An 18,313-nucleotide genomic window follows, 5' to 3' on the forward strand; every position below is an offset into this window, starting at 1 on the left:
GAAGAAAGAATGACTCACATGAAAAATTACAATATTTTTATTTATTATTAAATACTACAGTGTTTTTGAACCATACTAGCAAATTATTCGATATATTAGTATTAAAGTCAGTGTGAAAGCAAATTTTACATTGTTTATTTTGCTAACGTTAGCACAAATTGTACAGTATGTTATTAGGTAATCAACTAATGCAAGTTAATTTTAAAAATGTTAACTTAACGTTCTGGTAATATTCAAAGTATGATAATTAGCTTCTGCTACTGGAGTGGTGGTTGTTGATTATATATTCGTTATTCTTGTTCCTTTACCATTAGTTAGCAAAAAGTAACATTGGCCCCATGTATACAACATCAAATAAAAGCTGTATTTTATGACTTAACTTAAAAAATACTAGCAATCATATCTGTATCAATTAATTACATACAGGATATTTTCTCATCACCTTTCTTGCTATAACCGATGAGTTTCAGAAAAGATAGAAAAGTAAAGGTTCAAGAGCTCAACTAAAGCAGCCTCTGATATCCATGATGGTAAGATCAAATGAAACATTTTCTACAAAATACATAAACCTCTGTTAATTATCAAATATTCTTGCAGATATGACAGAACTGAAGTTAAACTGTAATCATTGAAGCTGGTAATGCTGTTTGTGGAGTTGTTTAATCCTTGTTTTAATTCAGTTGGTTTGGTGTGAAGTTGTGTCTGTATTTTTATTTGTTGTTCTTTCCTTAAGTGATTGTGCTTGTTAACAGCAGGTGTTCTGAATTCACTCATTTGATAGTCATTCACTCTGTCTAGTGCAGTGGTTCCCAACCTGTTTTTGCCTGAGACCCTTTTTTTCCCTGGAAAATATTGCAAGGTCCCCCTCCACATTTAATTATATAATCGCTCATATAAGTTTGCAGCAACAATGACAAAAAAGGTTGCTTTCAAACAAACAGTATGTTTATTACAATATCTTGATGTGTTTATGCACAAATAATAGCCTAATGTTTCCCAGAGATGGGTTGCAGCTGGAAGGGCATCCGCTGCGTAACTTATATGCTGAATAAGTTGGCGGTTTATTCCTCTGTGACGACCCCAGATTAATAAAGGGACTAAGCCAAAAAGAAAATGAATGAATAATAGCCTAATGTAAAATATAAAAGCAAAACATCAGTAGGCCATTTGTAACAGAAAAATGTAAGCCTTTGACCTTTAAATTTACCCTATTACCCTATTTTAAATTCAATAACAAAAATATCAGTATTCACACTGATGTATAAGGGAAAAAATAAAAACAAAACAAAATATTAATTCATTCATTTTCTTTTTGGCTTAGTTCCTATATTAATCAGGGGTCGCCACAGCGGAATGAATCGCCAACTCATCCAGCATATGTTTTACACAGCGGATGCCTTTGCAGCTGAAACCCCACTTGGAAACATCCATGCACTCTAATTAACACACATCCATTATGGACAATTTAGCTTACCCAATTCACCTAAACCGAATGTTTTATATGGAGGAAACCGTAGCAATTGGAGGAAACGGACACCAACACAGGGAGAGCATGGAAACTCCACACAGAAGTGCCAACTGTCCCAGCCATGGCTCGAACCAGCGACCTTCTTGCTGTGAGGTGACAGCAATACCCACATGCACCACTTTAACAAAATATTGTAAATATTATAATTTACTTTGGTATTGTTAAAAACGCTATAGTATTTAATACAAATTACTGTGAAACAAACATTAGTAGCAATCCAATGCATCCAGTAAACAATGTTTTATTATTATTATTATTATTATTATAAATATGATGTGACAGGCACCAAATCTATATGCACGTTTTATTCCACTTTGGATTTCTAAATCACATCCTGTAAAAAACAGCTTGTTCATTGAGAAAATAGTGACCTTTAAATAGTCACTTTAAAACTGATAATACAAACAATGTTAGAATCACACAAACCATTGGTTAAGTAAATTAAATATCAATTAAGTTTCTAAAAATCTGTTATATTTAGTAAATTGAAAAATATGCCCCTACTAAAAAAACAAAACAAGCCTTTAAATATGTTGGAAAAAAAAAAACATTTTAGTCAGAACCCAATACCTTGATGTATTCATACTATTGATGTTCAGGTACAGACAGCTCAAAAATATTTACAGTAGTACAGGAGTGTTTTTATCCATTGCGATACGTGAAAAGTGGAAATTCAGCTGAATAAAGAGAATAAATCAAGTTAAAACTTCAGTGCATCTCTAAACCAGCTATTGTTTGCTGTGTATCTATAATATGGACAATGTTTTGTCAAAAATGTGACTGTAATCTTTACTTAAGTTGACAAACTGAACAGTAGAGGCAGTAAAACACAATAACTTTAATCCTTTTAGAGATGAAACATAGTTCAATGTTATCCTTTACAGATATATGAGCAATAACCAGTGTAATAAAACATTGTTTATCCATTAAGTGCCACACACCATACATTTAACTTTTAAACTGCCATCAAATGTTGATAACAGGCACATATTTTGTTGAGCCTGGTTTGATGATTTGCTTTTATTGCTGTAATCTTTATTATGGCAGTAATTTATTGCATTAAAATCTGAAACAGACCTTATTGAATAGCCTTAAACAGTATTTAAATTATACTTTTCCCAAAAATGAAAATTTGTTGTTGTTTTATTAACTATTGTATGATAATATTGTAAATAATGCTCAGTTTCTAGTACAGACAAACTCATAAGATCTTGATGTATCATGATTTCACCTAAAAATGTCTTTATTTTTCTACTGTAAATACAAAGTCATTTACAGCTTGGATGAACTAAGCAAATTAACAGAAAATTCTCATTTTTTTCGGCTGAACTGTCTCTTCAAATAGTTATTGGTCCAACTGGCTTGAATTAGTTTTAACAAATCACTTCAGAAGGTTAATCAAACACTACAAAGACAAACTTTTTTATTTATTAATTTTTTAAGGGGAGATTTATTGTGACAAAAGGTGCACATTTGGATCTGGAAAGTGTTTTAGGGAATAACTGATCCATTCAGATATTCCGTGCACTCCTTGCTACAACCCTAGAGCTAATAATTTTCATCTAAAGTGCAACTGCATTTACATTATATTATCATTTAAGCCAATATCATTTAAAAAGTGAGATGTTACAATAGGAACCATCATGAAAACATTATTCAGACAAACAAATGTGGTGGTGGATTAAAATAAAAGTAAACATACAACAGAATATACAATATTACAATTCATTGTGAATGTTAGTGTGAAAGAAAGGCTAAGCAAAGAGATGTTAGTCGGGTTAGATGCCATTTTGATTTTACCCTCAAAAAAAAAAAAGCTCTGAGGAACAGACTCCTCTTTTGGCTTCTCCTGTAAAGGATAAACTAAAGGCCCTGATATACTTTAAGCTAAGCTCTTCTTCATATACATATGCAACATACCATCACATTCTGATGCTATCAACACTGCTGAGAGTGATGTATGTAAAGATCTGCTTTGCGTTTAGCTCAAAATGAGAAATAAACACAAAAAATACTAATAAGAAAAAATCTAATCTTAGAGATGTGGATGTTTGCAACAAAATATCATGAAACAGTTGCTTTGGTTTCTGCTTTAAATCACATCTTTAAGTGTAACTGAAGAGAAGAAATGAACTTTTCTGTTAGGTAGGCAGAGCCAGAAAGCCACACCTACTACATCACAACCAAGACATCAAAAGGATTTAACAGCACTTTTTCTAAAAAGTTTGCTTTTGATATGAAACAAACTCAAAATTAACTTGGTTTTGCACTTCATTCTAAATAATATGATAGGAGTTTTTTTTTTTTTTTTACTTGAAGTATATCAGGGAATTTAGCCTAAAGTGTTTACAATGTGCTGTACAAAAGTCCATCATCACTCTGTTTTCACAGCTTTCAAAACTGTCAAACAAACAATACAGTCCATTAAACACATTGTATTTCTCTCCCTCTCAACCTTGTTTTCATGGAGTGCTGCAGAGATGATTTTTGTAGGCCAAAATCTGGACATGAGTTTGCAGTTTAGAACCTCTATTTTAAAAAGTGACCACTTCTTTTTAAGTTGCTAGCAAATGAGACTTTAGATGTTGTTTTCATCAGACGGTATAGGCCAGGTAAACTAATCTCCTCACTTGTTCACACTCACACTACACTTAAAAGGATAGTTTACCTAAAATGTTTTCTTTCTAGTGTTGAGCAAGATATTTCACAGAATATTGGAAACTTGCAACCATTACCTTCCATAGTATTTTTTGCTACTATGGATGTCAATCATAGCGATCTTTAAAATACTTTATTTTGTATTCAACTAGGGATGTAACAATATTGTAAATACCGTCATACTCCAATAATAATTTTTTTAATATTACCGTAGGCGCATGACTTAATAAAACTATATTTCAGAGAAAAGTTTGCTAAGGCGAATGAAGCGAACGGGAGGTAGCGGGAACTACAATTCTCATCAGCCTAGGCGTGGCCATCATCCTTTGCGGTCTGTTGTAACCACAGATCCAGTAATGCGGAAATGGAGTGTGTCGCTAGTAGCAGGGAAGATGAAGAGCTGGAAATTATCGAACCTAAAGCGGGTTTTAAATCGGTTATGGAAGCATTTCGGTTTCTTTCTAAAAAGATACGAAAAAGGAGAAAAGGTGACAGACAAAGAAAAAACAATATGCAGGCACTGCCAGACTGTGGTGAAATATAAGTCGGGGAATATGACTGAAAACATCATGGGGACTGCAGAACACAGCACACTTGTTAGATTGATGCAGACATTGACTTGTACCGCAAAGAGACCTCTATCTCACACATGGCTTGTCCTCTCAAGTGGTGGAAAGACAATGCACAACGTTACCCACTACTGTCAACCTTGGCTAAATAATATCTCTCTTTCCCAGAAACCTCAGTCCCAAATTAGAGGGTTTTTTTCTGTTCCAGGGGACATGCCCAGAGATTCCAGCTTTTACCAGATTATAGTTATATGATAGTTTTCCTTAAATAACCCATCTCTATCTAAGTGATTAAGTGATTAAATGTTGAATGTGATGAGTTTTCAACAATACTAAATTGAAACTTTATTTTTTTATATAGTTTAATAGTTTTTTGTTATTAAAATTGAAAAATTGAAGTTCCTGTTTCAAAACTTACAGATAGATGGCTAATTTGTATGTCATTGATATGTTCAGTGCTAAGGTAAATAAACACTTTTGGCACTTTTTTCGAGTCTTTTCATTAGTTTAGTTTTTCCTGTAAATGATTCAATAAATACCATACTGTGCCTTTCATACCAAGGTATTATCGTACCGTGACATTCTGATACCGTTACATCCCTATATTCACAAGTAACAATCTCATAAATGTTAACAATCTCATAAATAAATCTCCTTTATGAAGAGTAACTGTTGAGTACTTTCCCAGTATTGAGTTGTGGCTGGAAGGACATCCGCTGAGTAAAACACATGCTGGGTAAGTTGGCGGTATCACCCCTGATAAATACGGGACTAAGCTGAAGGAAAATAAATGAGTGTATTTTTACTTTTATGTGAACTATCTCTTTAACCCAATGATACTGTTGCTCTAAACAGCCCTTTTAGCCTTTGGTACATGTGTAATTGTTATGAAACCCACCTCTAAAGCATGTTTCACACTGCTTTTGCACTATTTATGCTCATAGTAGTACTAAACAGGTGCAGTGTAAAATAATGTGGTGTTAAATTGTTCCAGCAAGATGCTGGAAAAAAAATCACACAGCTCATATCCATATTTAGTCAGAACAACAGTATATGATATTAGGATAAGAAAGATACTCTTCAACCAGGCTTACGGTGGCTGAGGGAGCTCAAATGCACAGCAAATTAAGAAAACACATGCAAGTAGAAAAAACTAACATACTGAGAAAACATCTTAATCAGTTTGATGTGTATGCAAATTCTCAGAACATATTTAACCATAGAAACATGCTGCAAATAATAATAAAGCCTTACATTTATATAGCACACTTCTGAACTATAAAGTGCCTTATACATTTTTAAGAAAAATCTTCTCATCCACCACCAGTGTGCAGCATCCACCTGGATGACGCAACGGCAGCCATATTGCACCAGACCGCACACCAGTTGATTGGTGGTGAGGAGACAGAGTGATAAAACCAATTATGATATGGGGATGGTTAAGGTTTGGCCAGGATGCCAGGGTTAAACCCCTATTCTTTTTCGAAGGACATCCTGGGATTTTTAACAACCACAGAGTCAGGACCTCAGTTTAACGTCTCATTCCATCCCATCAATATACTGGAGTGTTAGGACCCACACAGACCACAGGTTGAGCACCCGCTGCTGCTCTCACTAACACCACTTCCCTTGACAACCTAGCTTCCCCATGTGGTCTCCCATCCAGGAACTGACCACACACAGCCCTGCTTAGCCTCAGAGGGCAACCATGTGAGAATTGCAGAGAGAGCTAACTGCCGATAAACAGCACAGACTACAATGGAAATGTGTCGGGACCTTAAAAAGTGACAACCCATCTGCTTCCTGTTAAGAGTTCCATAATAATTGTTAAATTAATCACTGATTCTTAACAGGAAGCAGATGGTTCGTCACTTTTAGGGTCCCCGACACATTTCCATTGTAGTCTGTGCTTTTTGCAGCATGTTACTACATTATATTTGCATGTGTTGTGAGAATTTGCTTTTGAATGTCAAAATGATGAAGATGTTTTCTGCATTTGTTTTCTTAACTCGCATTTAGTTTGAACTTTCTAGGCCACTGTAGTCAACTGGATCAAGTGTGTTAAATAAAGCCAAGGGATCAAATAAAGCTGCAAAGAGTTCTCAAAAGACAAATAGTGGAGACTTTCAGTCATGTGAAAGGTGCAGATTTTAACTTATTTTAAGCGGTTTAATATTTGACTTTGGACAGTAAAGCTTAGGCTTCAGAATTATTAAAAGTAGCATTCAAGTGTACAAGTTATCACAAGAATGAAGCAAATAATGTTACTGATACATTTGTATGTATTTTTTCAAAGATCTTTTCTATTATGCAATTGTTTGGGATATCACTTATGGCCCGCTTCCACTAAAGGGTACTTTATGGGTCTGTATGCTTTTATGTCCGTTTCCCCTGTCAAAAGTTACCAAAAAATAAACCATACCATACCACTTTTTGGGTACCCTTCCCAAAGGGTACCTAGCACAACAAAGGGTATCAAAAGAGCTAGACAAATGTAATGAATGGAAATACACAGGTCTGTGCTTATAGACATATAATGTACTGCTGTACAGTAACAGGTCATTTGTTTGTTTCAGTTGTCTTCATTTTAATGGTTTCGTTTCGTGATGATTCTATGGTGTGCTTTATCTGCCTTATTTCCGCTAAAATGGGCAGGTTGTGTGATGTTTGATTCGGGGACGTTCTGTGGGCGGTGTTTGCATGACGCGCTGTGAGCTACTAGCCCGACAGTGGAAACGCGACACGATTTCGGCCTCATTTCTCAACCTCCCGGGCTATTGGCCCGGCCCGGCGTGATTAAAGCCCTGGCTCGCACTGGCCGGATAATGGAAATGCGGCTAATGATTGTGAGTGTGGGGGGCTGGGGGGCAGTGGAGAGGTTGGGGGTGGTGTCATGGATGAAAGTGTAGAGCAGGGTGGGGGAGAGGAGGGGCTCGGGGGTTTTGGGGGATCTTCATGCCGCCCCTAGCAAGATGCTGCCCTGGGCAATTACCCACATTGCCCTTTCCTAAATCCACCACTGCTCATGATAATAATGTGCATGTGATTATTGAAGTGGTCCTGACATCTGATCCTGTTAGAAATGAACAAATGCAAGAGTGACCCGCGAAAAAACAAAGGAGAAATTATTCATTCTTTCAGCAGCCTAAAACATGAACAAACTGTTCGTTAATTTCTATCATCACTTTTTGGACTATTGTGAACTCGGAATGACGAAATGACTCTCTCACAATATGTTAACGTTACATGTGCTAGTGAAGATTAAAGATGAGAGGTTTGTGCTGGCAGCATGTTTTTCTTATCATTTATGGACCTAAATAAGGCCTAAATGTATATTTTGGGTATTTTTTATTTGTACTTATTTGTAACATTTAGTGACTGTAAATCTCTATATGTTCATAAATGTTTTATTTATTTATTTTTTATAAATAATCGCAGATGTTACAGTAGGCTTTTTTTGCATAATCACTGATCTGTAGCTATTCAATGAAATGATATGTGAACTAGCGAGAGGGCAACTTTCTGTCATACACCATGCATACTAAAAGGGTACCATTGGTACCCTTTGGCAGTGGAAACAAGTCTGATACCGAACCATACCTTATCTCACTATACCACTTAGTGGAAACAAGACAAAAGTTGCTGCTTTTGCACATTAAACGACAGACTATTGACTGGCAGTCACATACAAAACATTATTTCACAAATGGAAGAATACCTGACAACTCCGTGTTGATTCTAACAAGCAAAGAAGTAACAAGAGCACAAATCTTTCTAAAATCAAAGAGGTGTTACAGAAGCTTCTGAGTTTGCATGTTTGATAATTTGCAAAGAAAACGAACTAGAGGAGAGTTGGGGACTCTTCCAGCTGAAATTTCTCTTGCCCTCTCAATGGCTGTAGGTCATCCCTGATATATTTTACAGTAAAACACATTTCTTATCGCACTTTGCTGTAAGACATTCACATACTTCCCTAAGCCCTTTCCCTCAGGGGGATCCCCTCTGCCAGTGAAGTGAAATAGAAAGTTTAAATGGAGAGATCCTTGACCCGTTACCATTTCAGGCTGCTTCATATACTTTAATGCATCACCACTTTGATGTCTCGACAGATTGTGTTTAATTTACCTTTATTTTACACATATCCGTGCTTTGGGCTCAACTGGAATTAGTGATGTTAGTGAGAGAGGGAAGAACATAAAAACAAAGTTGAAAGCAGGCTCTGAGTTGGAGAAAGTAACAGATATTTATATGCTTATTGTTTTTCAGGCCTCTGCAAAGCATAACTCATTTCTTAGATGTTTGATAAACCAGTTATTTGTATGGGATGTTTTGCTTTAGTTTTCTCCTTTAGAAAAATGTTATTGAAGTGGATGTCTGTCATCTTCTGTGTTGTACTGATGTATGTTACATAATCAGATTACTTTTTTCAAATAACCAGAAAAGTAACAATTACTTTTCAATTTCCAAGAAATTTTTGAGTAGCAATAGTTATCTGAGTTGTAGTTACTTTATCAGGGTGGAAATTTAGTTAGAGTGGGGTTTTGTTGTATCATTTTCTTTTATTCAGCTCACATCCAGTTCCCTGGTTTCATTTATTTATTTTTAATTCACCTTCATTAATCTACATTCTTAAATGTACATTCTCAATGTTATTCTTTTTGTACCAGCATAATCACTATATTATAGTTTAAAAAACTGGGATTTGGCTATCCCATTTCCTATATCCCTAATTACCTCAGAGATCGAACAACCACATTATGTGATTGCACTTACAGGAAAAATACCAGTTTTCTTTCAATTGCATGTGATGACCACCAGCTAGTATAAATAAAAGCAAGTCTTTATAGTTCTCATTAGAAGACTGATATTACCAGGTCTGAATTCCATTGGTTCCATGACCCGGATGGATATTTTGGGGTTTGTCCATACATCAGAGTTACCGAATTTCAGTCTTCACACCCTAACACACCCTTTGTACATTTGTCTCATCCCTTCAGAACCATATTCTAATTCAAGTGTAAGTGTAAGTGACCCTGCTCTGTCAAAGGCTGTGGCTGATTTCTACTTCTGTGGACACATCTGATCTCTGGTCAAGTACAACGATGGACTCATTCTCATTCATTCATGCACTACATTGACGATGATTGGAAGCTGCTCCAGTGACCTAAAAAATTAAATAAATAAATATAATAATCATTCATTAATCGTAATTAAGTTAAATGTTCAATTAATCAAGATTTTGATTTTAGGCCAAATCACCCAGCCCTAATTTTAGTGTGTGATAGTAGGTATATTATGTCACACTTTTCTAGTAAGGAAAGTTTCCTTTAAATTTTATATGATTAAGGCCAGCTACTATGAATAAGAGCAAGTCTTTATGGTTCTCATTAGAAGACTGACATTACCAGGTCTGAATTCCATTGATGCTATGACCCGGATGGAAGTAAGGTTTAGAGGGGTAAGTGTAATGGAGACCAGATAGTAAGAAAATCAAACAAAAAATCACTAAGTGTATGCCTGGCTTTACTGTGATCTCAATAAGTTGAGTTCTTTATTTTCCTCCATCCTACTTAGATTACTGGTTCATATTCTGCTCTGAGTGGCTAAATATAGTCCTAGAGAGGTAACATCAGCAATTTCCAAACATTGGTTGAAAATCAGGCTCAAAAATGTGTGGTGTACAACCAACGCAAGATTAAAAATTTTTGCCTGCCATGGAAAATGCTGCTGGGTTTATGTTGTGGAACCATGTTGTTGATGGCCTACAAAAATGTCATCACTAAACACACTATTTCTGTCAGAAAACAAATGTGGCACAACCCGACTAAGATTTTTGCTAATCATTCGCAAAGTTCTTATTATACATGATTTTGAATATATTATTTACTGTGATTATTTCGTAACTTCTTCAAAAAAAAGAAGGAATTCACTGTCAATGCGGTTATATCTACTCAAAACAAAACCAGAGAAGCCTGACACTTGTTGAACTTGTTGGTTTTGAAGCACCTGCAATGATTTCCTGCAGTCTGCGTGTCGCCTTTACTCCAAAACCTAAAAATAAAATAAAAAAATACAGGCCTTTAACCTGTTTTTTATTGCACGCTGCTATATCTTCGGTCCTCAAGCAGCACCTGCTGACAGGCCGCTCTCCCCCGTCTATCACTACATTACATATATTTGACTGACAGAGGATCTAAGCGGCTTAGAAGCAGCGGTTGTTTCAACCCCAAGTATAACAGTGGTTGGTTTTGTAAGGCGAAAGAGATTACATGCATTACATCCTCCAGCCCTCTAAATAGAGCTGCGACGTTTGGAGAGTCTTTGGTAATGTGCTGGGCTAAGCAGGCCTGTGTACACTGAACTGGCGGCAGAGTGCTCCTGCAAGGCACTGCACACACAGCCATTGGAGTGAAGGACATCTGAGGTCTCGCTGTGCTCCATGTAGGTGTCTGAAGTGGACAGATCGTGAGAGATAATCATGGGGATTGAGTAGCGCATCTTCTCTTGGCTTTTGTACCAAAGACAAGAGCACATGGACTGGAAATGGAGCACTTCTGCGTAGACGTTGCACAACCCCTTACCGGACCCTCCTCCGTGTCCCGCGGTAGATGAAGAAGGTGGGTCGGAAATGCAATGATTGGTTCCGGCGCCTCCGCTCTGCCTATTTCGGGACAGCAAAGTGCGCTGTTCTGCGTCACGGCGTTCATCTTCTGCATTCATGGTCATAAAACGCAGAACCACCAGGTTCAAGAAGGCTCCAATGACAGTGAGGCCTGTGAGGATGTACATGAAGCTAAAGGCTACATACTGGGGGTTGGTTTGTAAAGCGTTATCCTTCTGCAGGGCCACGTAGTCCCCAAAACCAATGGTGGTGAGTGTAATGAAGCAGTAATAGTATGCATGGAAGAAGCTCCAGTCCTCGTAGCGGGAGAAAGCCGCAGCCCCCACACACAGGGTGCTCATGCAGGATATCAAGCCAATGCACACCATGTTGGCCATGGAGACCTCTGTGTGACGGAGACCAAGACACTTTTTGAGACGGTGAAGCAGGTATTTGACGAAGGTGTTGATGCGTTCACCCAGACTTTGGAACATGACCAGGGTGAGCGGGATCCCCAGGAGAGCATAGAACATGCAGAACACCTTCCCGCCATCCGTGCTGGGGGCCGCATGACCATATCCTGGAAAATATAACAGACAACTTTTACTATTTTGGGGTTTGTCAATACATCAGTGTTACTCAACTCCAGCCTTCACTCCCCACTGCTCTGTACATTTTGTATTTGTCTTATTACTTCAAAAGCATATTCTATTTCAACCGGAAGTGTCTTTGGACAACACAGGATATTCTACCACTCAACCAGTTTGAAGGGAGTCTACGTGTTTCATTAAAATGACATTTAATATTTGATATTTCAATTTTAATTGTATTCACATACACTTAAGGCTGTGTCATTGTGCAAAGTTGTAAATTTAAAGTTCCTAGTTTGTAATTTTCCTGGTGATTTTTGGGTTAGCTTGATTTAACCAAGTAGTACATGTTCCTGGATTACCATCTATGCTGGAACAACATTCGAATCAGATATTAGCATCTATGCTGGAACAACATTCCAATCAGCCAATCAGATTTAAGGTATACGTTTGCAATTTATGTTAAATTTAAGGCTTAAAGCTATGGTTAATGTACTTCTACATCATTGATATCCATTTTAGGAATAATTGTGGTTATGCTTAGAGAATTTGGGTTAGAAATTACATTTTTGAACAGGAAGGATGTACCAGCGGAAAGCTAAATGTTATTCCTGGATCGTATCCTGCAAGCCAAAATCATGCCCACCCAATAATACCCAACAAACCTGTCAACTGGCAGTGCATTCCAGATGAGATATATCGCATTTCAGAGGGACAAACTGTTCTGAAAACTTGCGCTGTAAACAGCTGTCGACTGACTGACTGATTGATTGAATGACTACTTGACTGACCAATCGACTGACCCACCTTCCTCCTTCCCTAAACCCAACCAATAGTTTTTTAAAAGGCACAGATTGACCAACTCCTCTCTGCATGCACTGACGTACATGGTGAGCTAACTGGACAAACTGGTAACAGCGGGAAAGCTGACCATACAGAGACAAGCAATCAGCTGGCAAGCACAAAAAGGAATGGCATCATACCGCCCTGTAGCAGTCACTGTAAAGACGAAATGCAGCCCTGCGTACTCCAGGCTAAATATTTTGCGATATCCAGAAACATATATAGGACAACGTTTTCAGAATGAGCCTGTGTTGCATTAGAGTCAGCTGAGTAACGCACAAGTGTTGTATTATCTGTAGTTAACGTCTACGTCTACGTAGCGTCTACGTTAACGTGCATCTTAATCTAGTAATTTGTAAAGCTTTTGGGCACAAAAGTGTTTCTTTATTACAGTTAAACCACTGAAAATGACCACATGAAATGTTTTGACAATGTTGTTGGTTCCTTTACCGCACTTTATACATCAGAGGACCCTTGCTGTCTATGGAAGATGAGTGAGAGCTATGATAACTGTAACACAATTATGATAAGAAATTGTATATGCTCTGTTTTCTGGAATTGACTCCTCAACTTAATTTAAGTTAGGTTTAGTACAACCCGCTCTTCAAATGATGCAATGCCTCTTACCCTCCTAGAAAACCCAAAATGCTGACTCATGACTGCACTGCCAAGATCATCTCCAACCACATCAAGTTTGCTAATGACATAACAGTTCTAAGTCTAATCAACAAAAAAGATGAAACACACTACAGAGAGAAAGTGGCACAGCTGGGTGAATGGTGTGGCACTAACATACTGTCCCTCAATGTGAGAAAGACAAAGAAGGTTGTGATGAAACTCCGTTGACCACCCACCACTGACCATAGAAGCTTGATTGTGGTAGTAGTGAGCAGCACTAAATTTCTGGGGATGCACATCACACAGGATGTAACCTGAACCATGTCACTTTCCTAAAAGAAACAACAACGTCTACACTTTCTATGCCTGCTGAAAAGTCTCCTTCCACCCATCCTCACCACCTTTTACAGGGGAACCATTGAGAGTGTGCTGACCAGTACATTACTGTCTGGTGTGGAAACTGCAGTGCTGCTGACCTCAAGATGCTTCAACAGACAGAAAAGACAACTGAGAGGATTATCAGTGTCCCTTGCCTTACCATTCAAGACATTTTCCTTTCACAATGCTGCAGGAAAGCAATCAGTAATGTGCGAGACTCCACCCATGCCTTCCACAGTCTCTTCCAGCTCTTGCTATCAGAAGATGATTTAGGAATTTTAGAGCCTGCTTGGCTAGACTACTCAACTGTGTCTTTCCACAACTCCCTCAACTCAACCCCCATTCCTTAAAAACCTCAAAACAGTATGAAATTCTGAGTGTTGTGGGAGGGGGGTTTTGAAGATTCTAAGGGTCTATGCACCGCATTTACTATTAAGGGACCCCTAAACCCCTAATCCCATCACCCCCTCACACACACACACCACCACCCTGCTCTTCACTTTCGTTAGTGATATCAACAGCTCCACTACCCTCCCCCCTCACTTTCTTCCTCCATCATAAACATTAACCATTGTTAACACCTAACCATGCACGCCCCCTTCCCTTTATTTTTGTCTGTGACACCACCACCACTCCTTGCTATTCGCTTTCGTCCACGATACCAACCTAATTGTTACTTCCTGGTATAGGGCCTGAACTGGCCAGCATGACACTGTGAGTGGGTTGGACAAACCATCTGCAGAAAACACCCACTTTCCTCTCTCTGACACTGCACCAGTTTAGCACATTTGAACTATACACTTTCATACAATCATTCCATGTAACTAAAAACACTGTTTTTCTGAGTGTGCATCGCACAGGTCAGCATGTTTCTTCAGTTGTTTGTGTTGTGACCAAATGCAGCACTTTTCATCAGTTGTTTGTGTTGTGAGAATTTGCAACACGTCTGCAGTTAAACTGATGAAGATTGTTTCTTAAATTGCTTGTGTTATTTGTAATTGCATGTGTTTTCTTAAATTGTATCTCAGACTGGTTTTTTGAACATGACAATGAGTTTACTACACTCAAATGGCCTCCACGGTCACCAGATCTCATTCCAGTAGAGCATCTTTGGAATGCAGTAGAACAGGAGACTCACATCATGGATGTGCAGTCGACAAATCTGCAACAACTGCGTGATGCTATCATGTCAGTATTGACCAAAATCTCTGAGGAATATTTACAGCACCTTGCTGAGTCCATACCACGAAAGATTAAACAAGTTCTGCGGGCAAAAGGGGGTTCAACCCGGTACTAGTTATGTGTAATAGTAATAGTATCTAATAAAGTGGCCGCTGAGTGTAGTGGTGATAAAAGGTCCCTTTAAATTTAAAAATATCCATGCTTCCCCCGAACCCATTGAAGTCTTTAATTGAGATTCATCTTCCTTCTACTCACAGCGATCTTCTGTAATTGTATTTGCATTGCACTGTGATGGAGTCCAGTTGCTCTTATTATAGCAACAGCATGAATTATTTCTTTGAAAGCGGCTCAGTCGAGCCATCTGCACATGCAGGCGGCTGTTTGAAGCTCATTTTCAGGGCTCTGCTTCTCTCCCTCTATCCATTCAGCTCCTAAAATAACTTTTTTTTCTCAATTATTATTTCACCTTATCATCAAATGTGCTGCAGTCACTCCAAATCCATTAGTAGTTGAGCACATATTATAAAGGGATTGGGGATTAAATACTTAGAGAAGGTGTGAGAGTCTGTGTGTGTGATGTTGGGGGAAGGGACGCCGGCAAAATGAAGGATTAAAGATGTTTGCCATTGGTTAAATCACAATATAAAGCATGCGTATTTAGAAATAAAGTAAGAGACGATAATGACTAGGCCCACACAAAATCTGCGCCCACAGATTTCCGCAGAATGTTGACCCTGTCACTACATCTACACAGTAAAACATTCAGGATTCTGTACAATTTTATCATGTTGCCAAACACAAATCTATTAAGTTAGCTAACAGTTTTTCTCAGTCACTTTGGTGCATTTCTTACAACACTATTTACATTTGCACAATAGTTAATGCATTTCTTAAAACAATTAGTCATTTGTGCACATCCTAGTAGCAGTTTCTCATTCCTTCCAACACATTGCAGATGCTTTTGGACATGCATCAATCACTTTCATACAACTCTCTGCTATTCATAACATTATCATTTGCTTATGTCATGTCAGTCAAAATTAACTAAACTTGTTAATGTTGAATAGTCATTCCATAGAAAACTTATAGTCCTCATTTCATTACTTAAGTCATTACATACATAAATGTTGAACTAGTTGTCAAAATCTGTCTTGCAAATGTTATAAAAAAATTTAATCTTTATTTTGCTGAAAATTGCTGAACAATTACATGAATAATTTAAAGACCTGTGGATGTTGTAGGTTCAGTTCAAATATATGTACTACAATATTGTTTACAGTCGTACACAGCTCTACCCAAAGGAAGTTTATGTTTGTTGTAAATAAGAGTGTGTTTATTTTTTTGTTCAGTGCTGTGAATAAATTAGAATTGCAATGAGCATATGCAGTAAAAATGTGAAACATGCATATTCAGTATCTTGTTCTCAGATACCTCACTAAATGCAGTGATGCCCAACTTTACTGTAGTTTTCAAATGGCTGTGCAAATAGTAATTAGTGCTGTCTTGAGCATTTTCAGGAAGTGTCACCAAAATCTGACTTTTTAGTAATGAAAAAAATGTACAGAGTAAACTGTCACAATGAAAACACGACAAAGCACTTTGACTATCTTGTTTATAAACAATGGTGCCTGGACTCTGGACTTTTCATTTTGATGACACTGACACTTTGATTGACATGAATACTTGCTTTTAAAGGATGAACTATCTATTTTGAGCATTTGACATGCTTTTGCAGGTTATCATAAAGGTTTTGCAGTTTGTACTAATTGTTTTGAGAAATGCATTAACTGTTGTGCAGAAATGCACAAGTGTTATGAGAAACACACCAAAGCGACTGAGAAAAACTGCAATCACTTTTACAGATTTAGGTTGATTGAACATATGGAATTAAGTTTTTAATTCCTTATGTTAAAAAAAAAAAACTTAAAGGGGTGGTCCAGATTGTATTTTTAAGGCTTGATTGTGTTTATAAGATGCAAAGCGATGTATGCTTATGCTTCTTTGTAAAAATGTAAGTTATTTTTTCATATATCTTATTTAAATTATATATTGCTACTCACTAACATGAAAACAACTATCATATTTTCAAGTTTTTCTGAAAGCCCTCCATTAAGAGGCTCTGATTGGTCAGCTAACATAATGTGCTGTGATTTGCGAATTGGCTCCACGTCTCCAGGGGTGGGTAGAGTATAAAAAAATCTATACTCAAGTAAAAGTAAAAGTAACAATCTTAAAAGTTACTCAAATAAGAGTAAAAAAGTACCTGATGAAAAAAAATACTCAAGTAAATAGTTACTATTTACTTTTGATATATATATATATATATATATATATATATATATATATATATATATATATATATATATATATATATATATACATACATGCACACACACACACACACACACACACACACACACACACATATATATATATATATATATATATATATATATATATATATATATAGTCAAAATTATTCGCCCTCCTGTGATTTTATTTATTTTTTCTTTTTCAAATATTTCCCAAATGATGTTTAACAGATTCAGGAATTTTTCACAGTATTTCCTATATGATTTTTTCTGTTGTTTTATTTCAGCTAGAATACAAACAGTTTTTAATCGCTTTAAACCCATTTTAAGGGCAATATTATAAGCCCCCTTAAGCGATATTTGTTTAATTGTCTACAGACTTGCTTAATTACCTGAACTTTAATCTAAATAACCTAGCTAAGCCTTTAAATGTCACCTTAAGCTAAATGCTAGTATCTTAAACAATATCTAGTCAAATATCATGTGCTGTCATCATTCTTTTATTCATTTTCTTTTCAGCTTGGTCCCTTTATTAATCCAAGGTCTCCACAGTATAATGAACCGCCAACTTATCCAGCACTTGTTTTACGCAGCGGATGCCCTTCCAGCTGCATCTCATCTATAGAAAACATTCACACACACTCATTCCCAATAGACAATATAGCTTACCCAATTTACCTATAGTGCATGTCTTTAGACTGTAGGGAAAACCGGAGCACTCGAAAAAAAAAACTACACGAACAAGGGGAGAACATGCAAACTCCACACAGAAACGCCAACTGACCCAGCCGAGGCTCGAATCAGCAACCTTCTTGCTGTGAGGTGACAGCACTACCTACTGCGCCACCACATTGCCTTCTGTTCCATTAAACAGCTACTTGGTTATGGCAGGCCCGTATATTTGATTTAATTGGAAGTTCATGGATAACTAAAATAGCCAAATTAGTTTTCAAATAAATTTTAATATAGGATTTTGTTTAGTCTTAAAGCCTTTTTCAATGGATTAATTTCAATATTTATGATAATAAATAAGA

At 37.0% G+C, this 18,313-nt stretch overlaps 1 protein-coding gene across 1 annotated transcript in view; it reads right to left on the reverse strand.

Moving 5' to 3' along the window:
• Positions 1-11,046: 11,046 nt before the first annotated feature.
• Positions 11,047-18,313, reverse strand: part of kcnk3a (potassium channel, subfamily K, member 3a) — a 34,239-nt gene continuing 26,972 nt past the window's right edge. The window contains exon 2 of the mRNA NM_001030162.1: positions 11,047-11,936. Within this exon, the coding sequence (NP_001025333.1) occupies positions 11,047-11,936 (890 nt within the window). The remainder of the gene's footprint in view (positions 11,937-18,313) is intronic.

The sequence above is a fragment of the Danio rerio genome, chromosome 20, assembly GCF_049306965.1.
Source record: "Danio rerio strain Tuebingen ecotype United States chromosome 20, GRCz12tu, whole genome shotgun sequence".
NCBI classification, from domain to species: domain Eukaryota; kingdom Metazoa; phylum Chordata; class Actinopteri; order Cypriniformes; family Danionidae; genus Danio; species Danio rerio.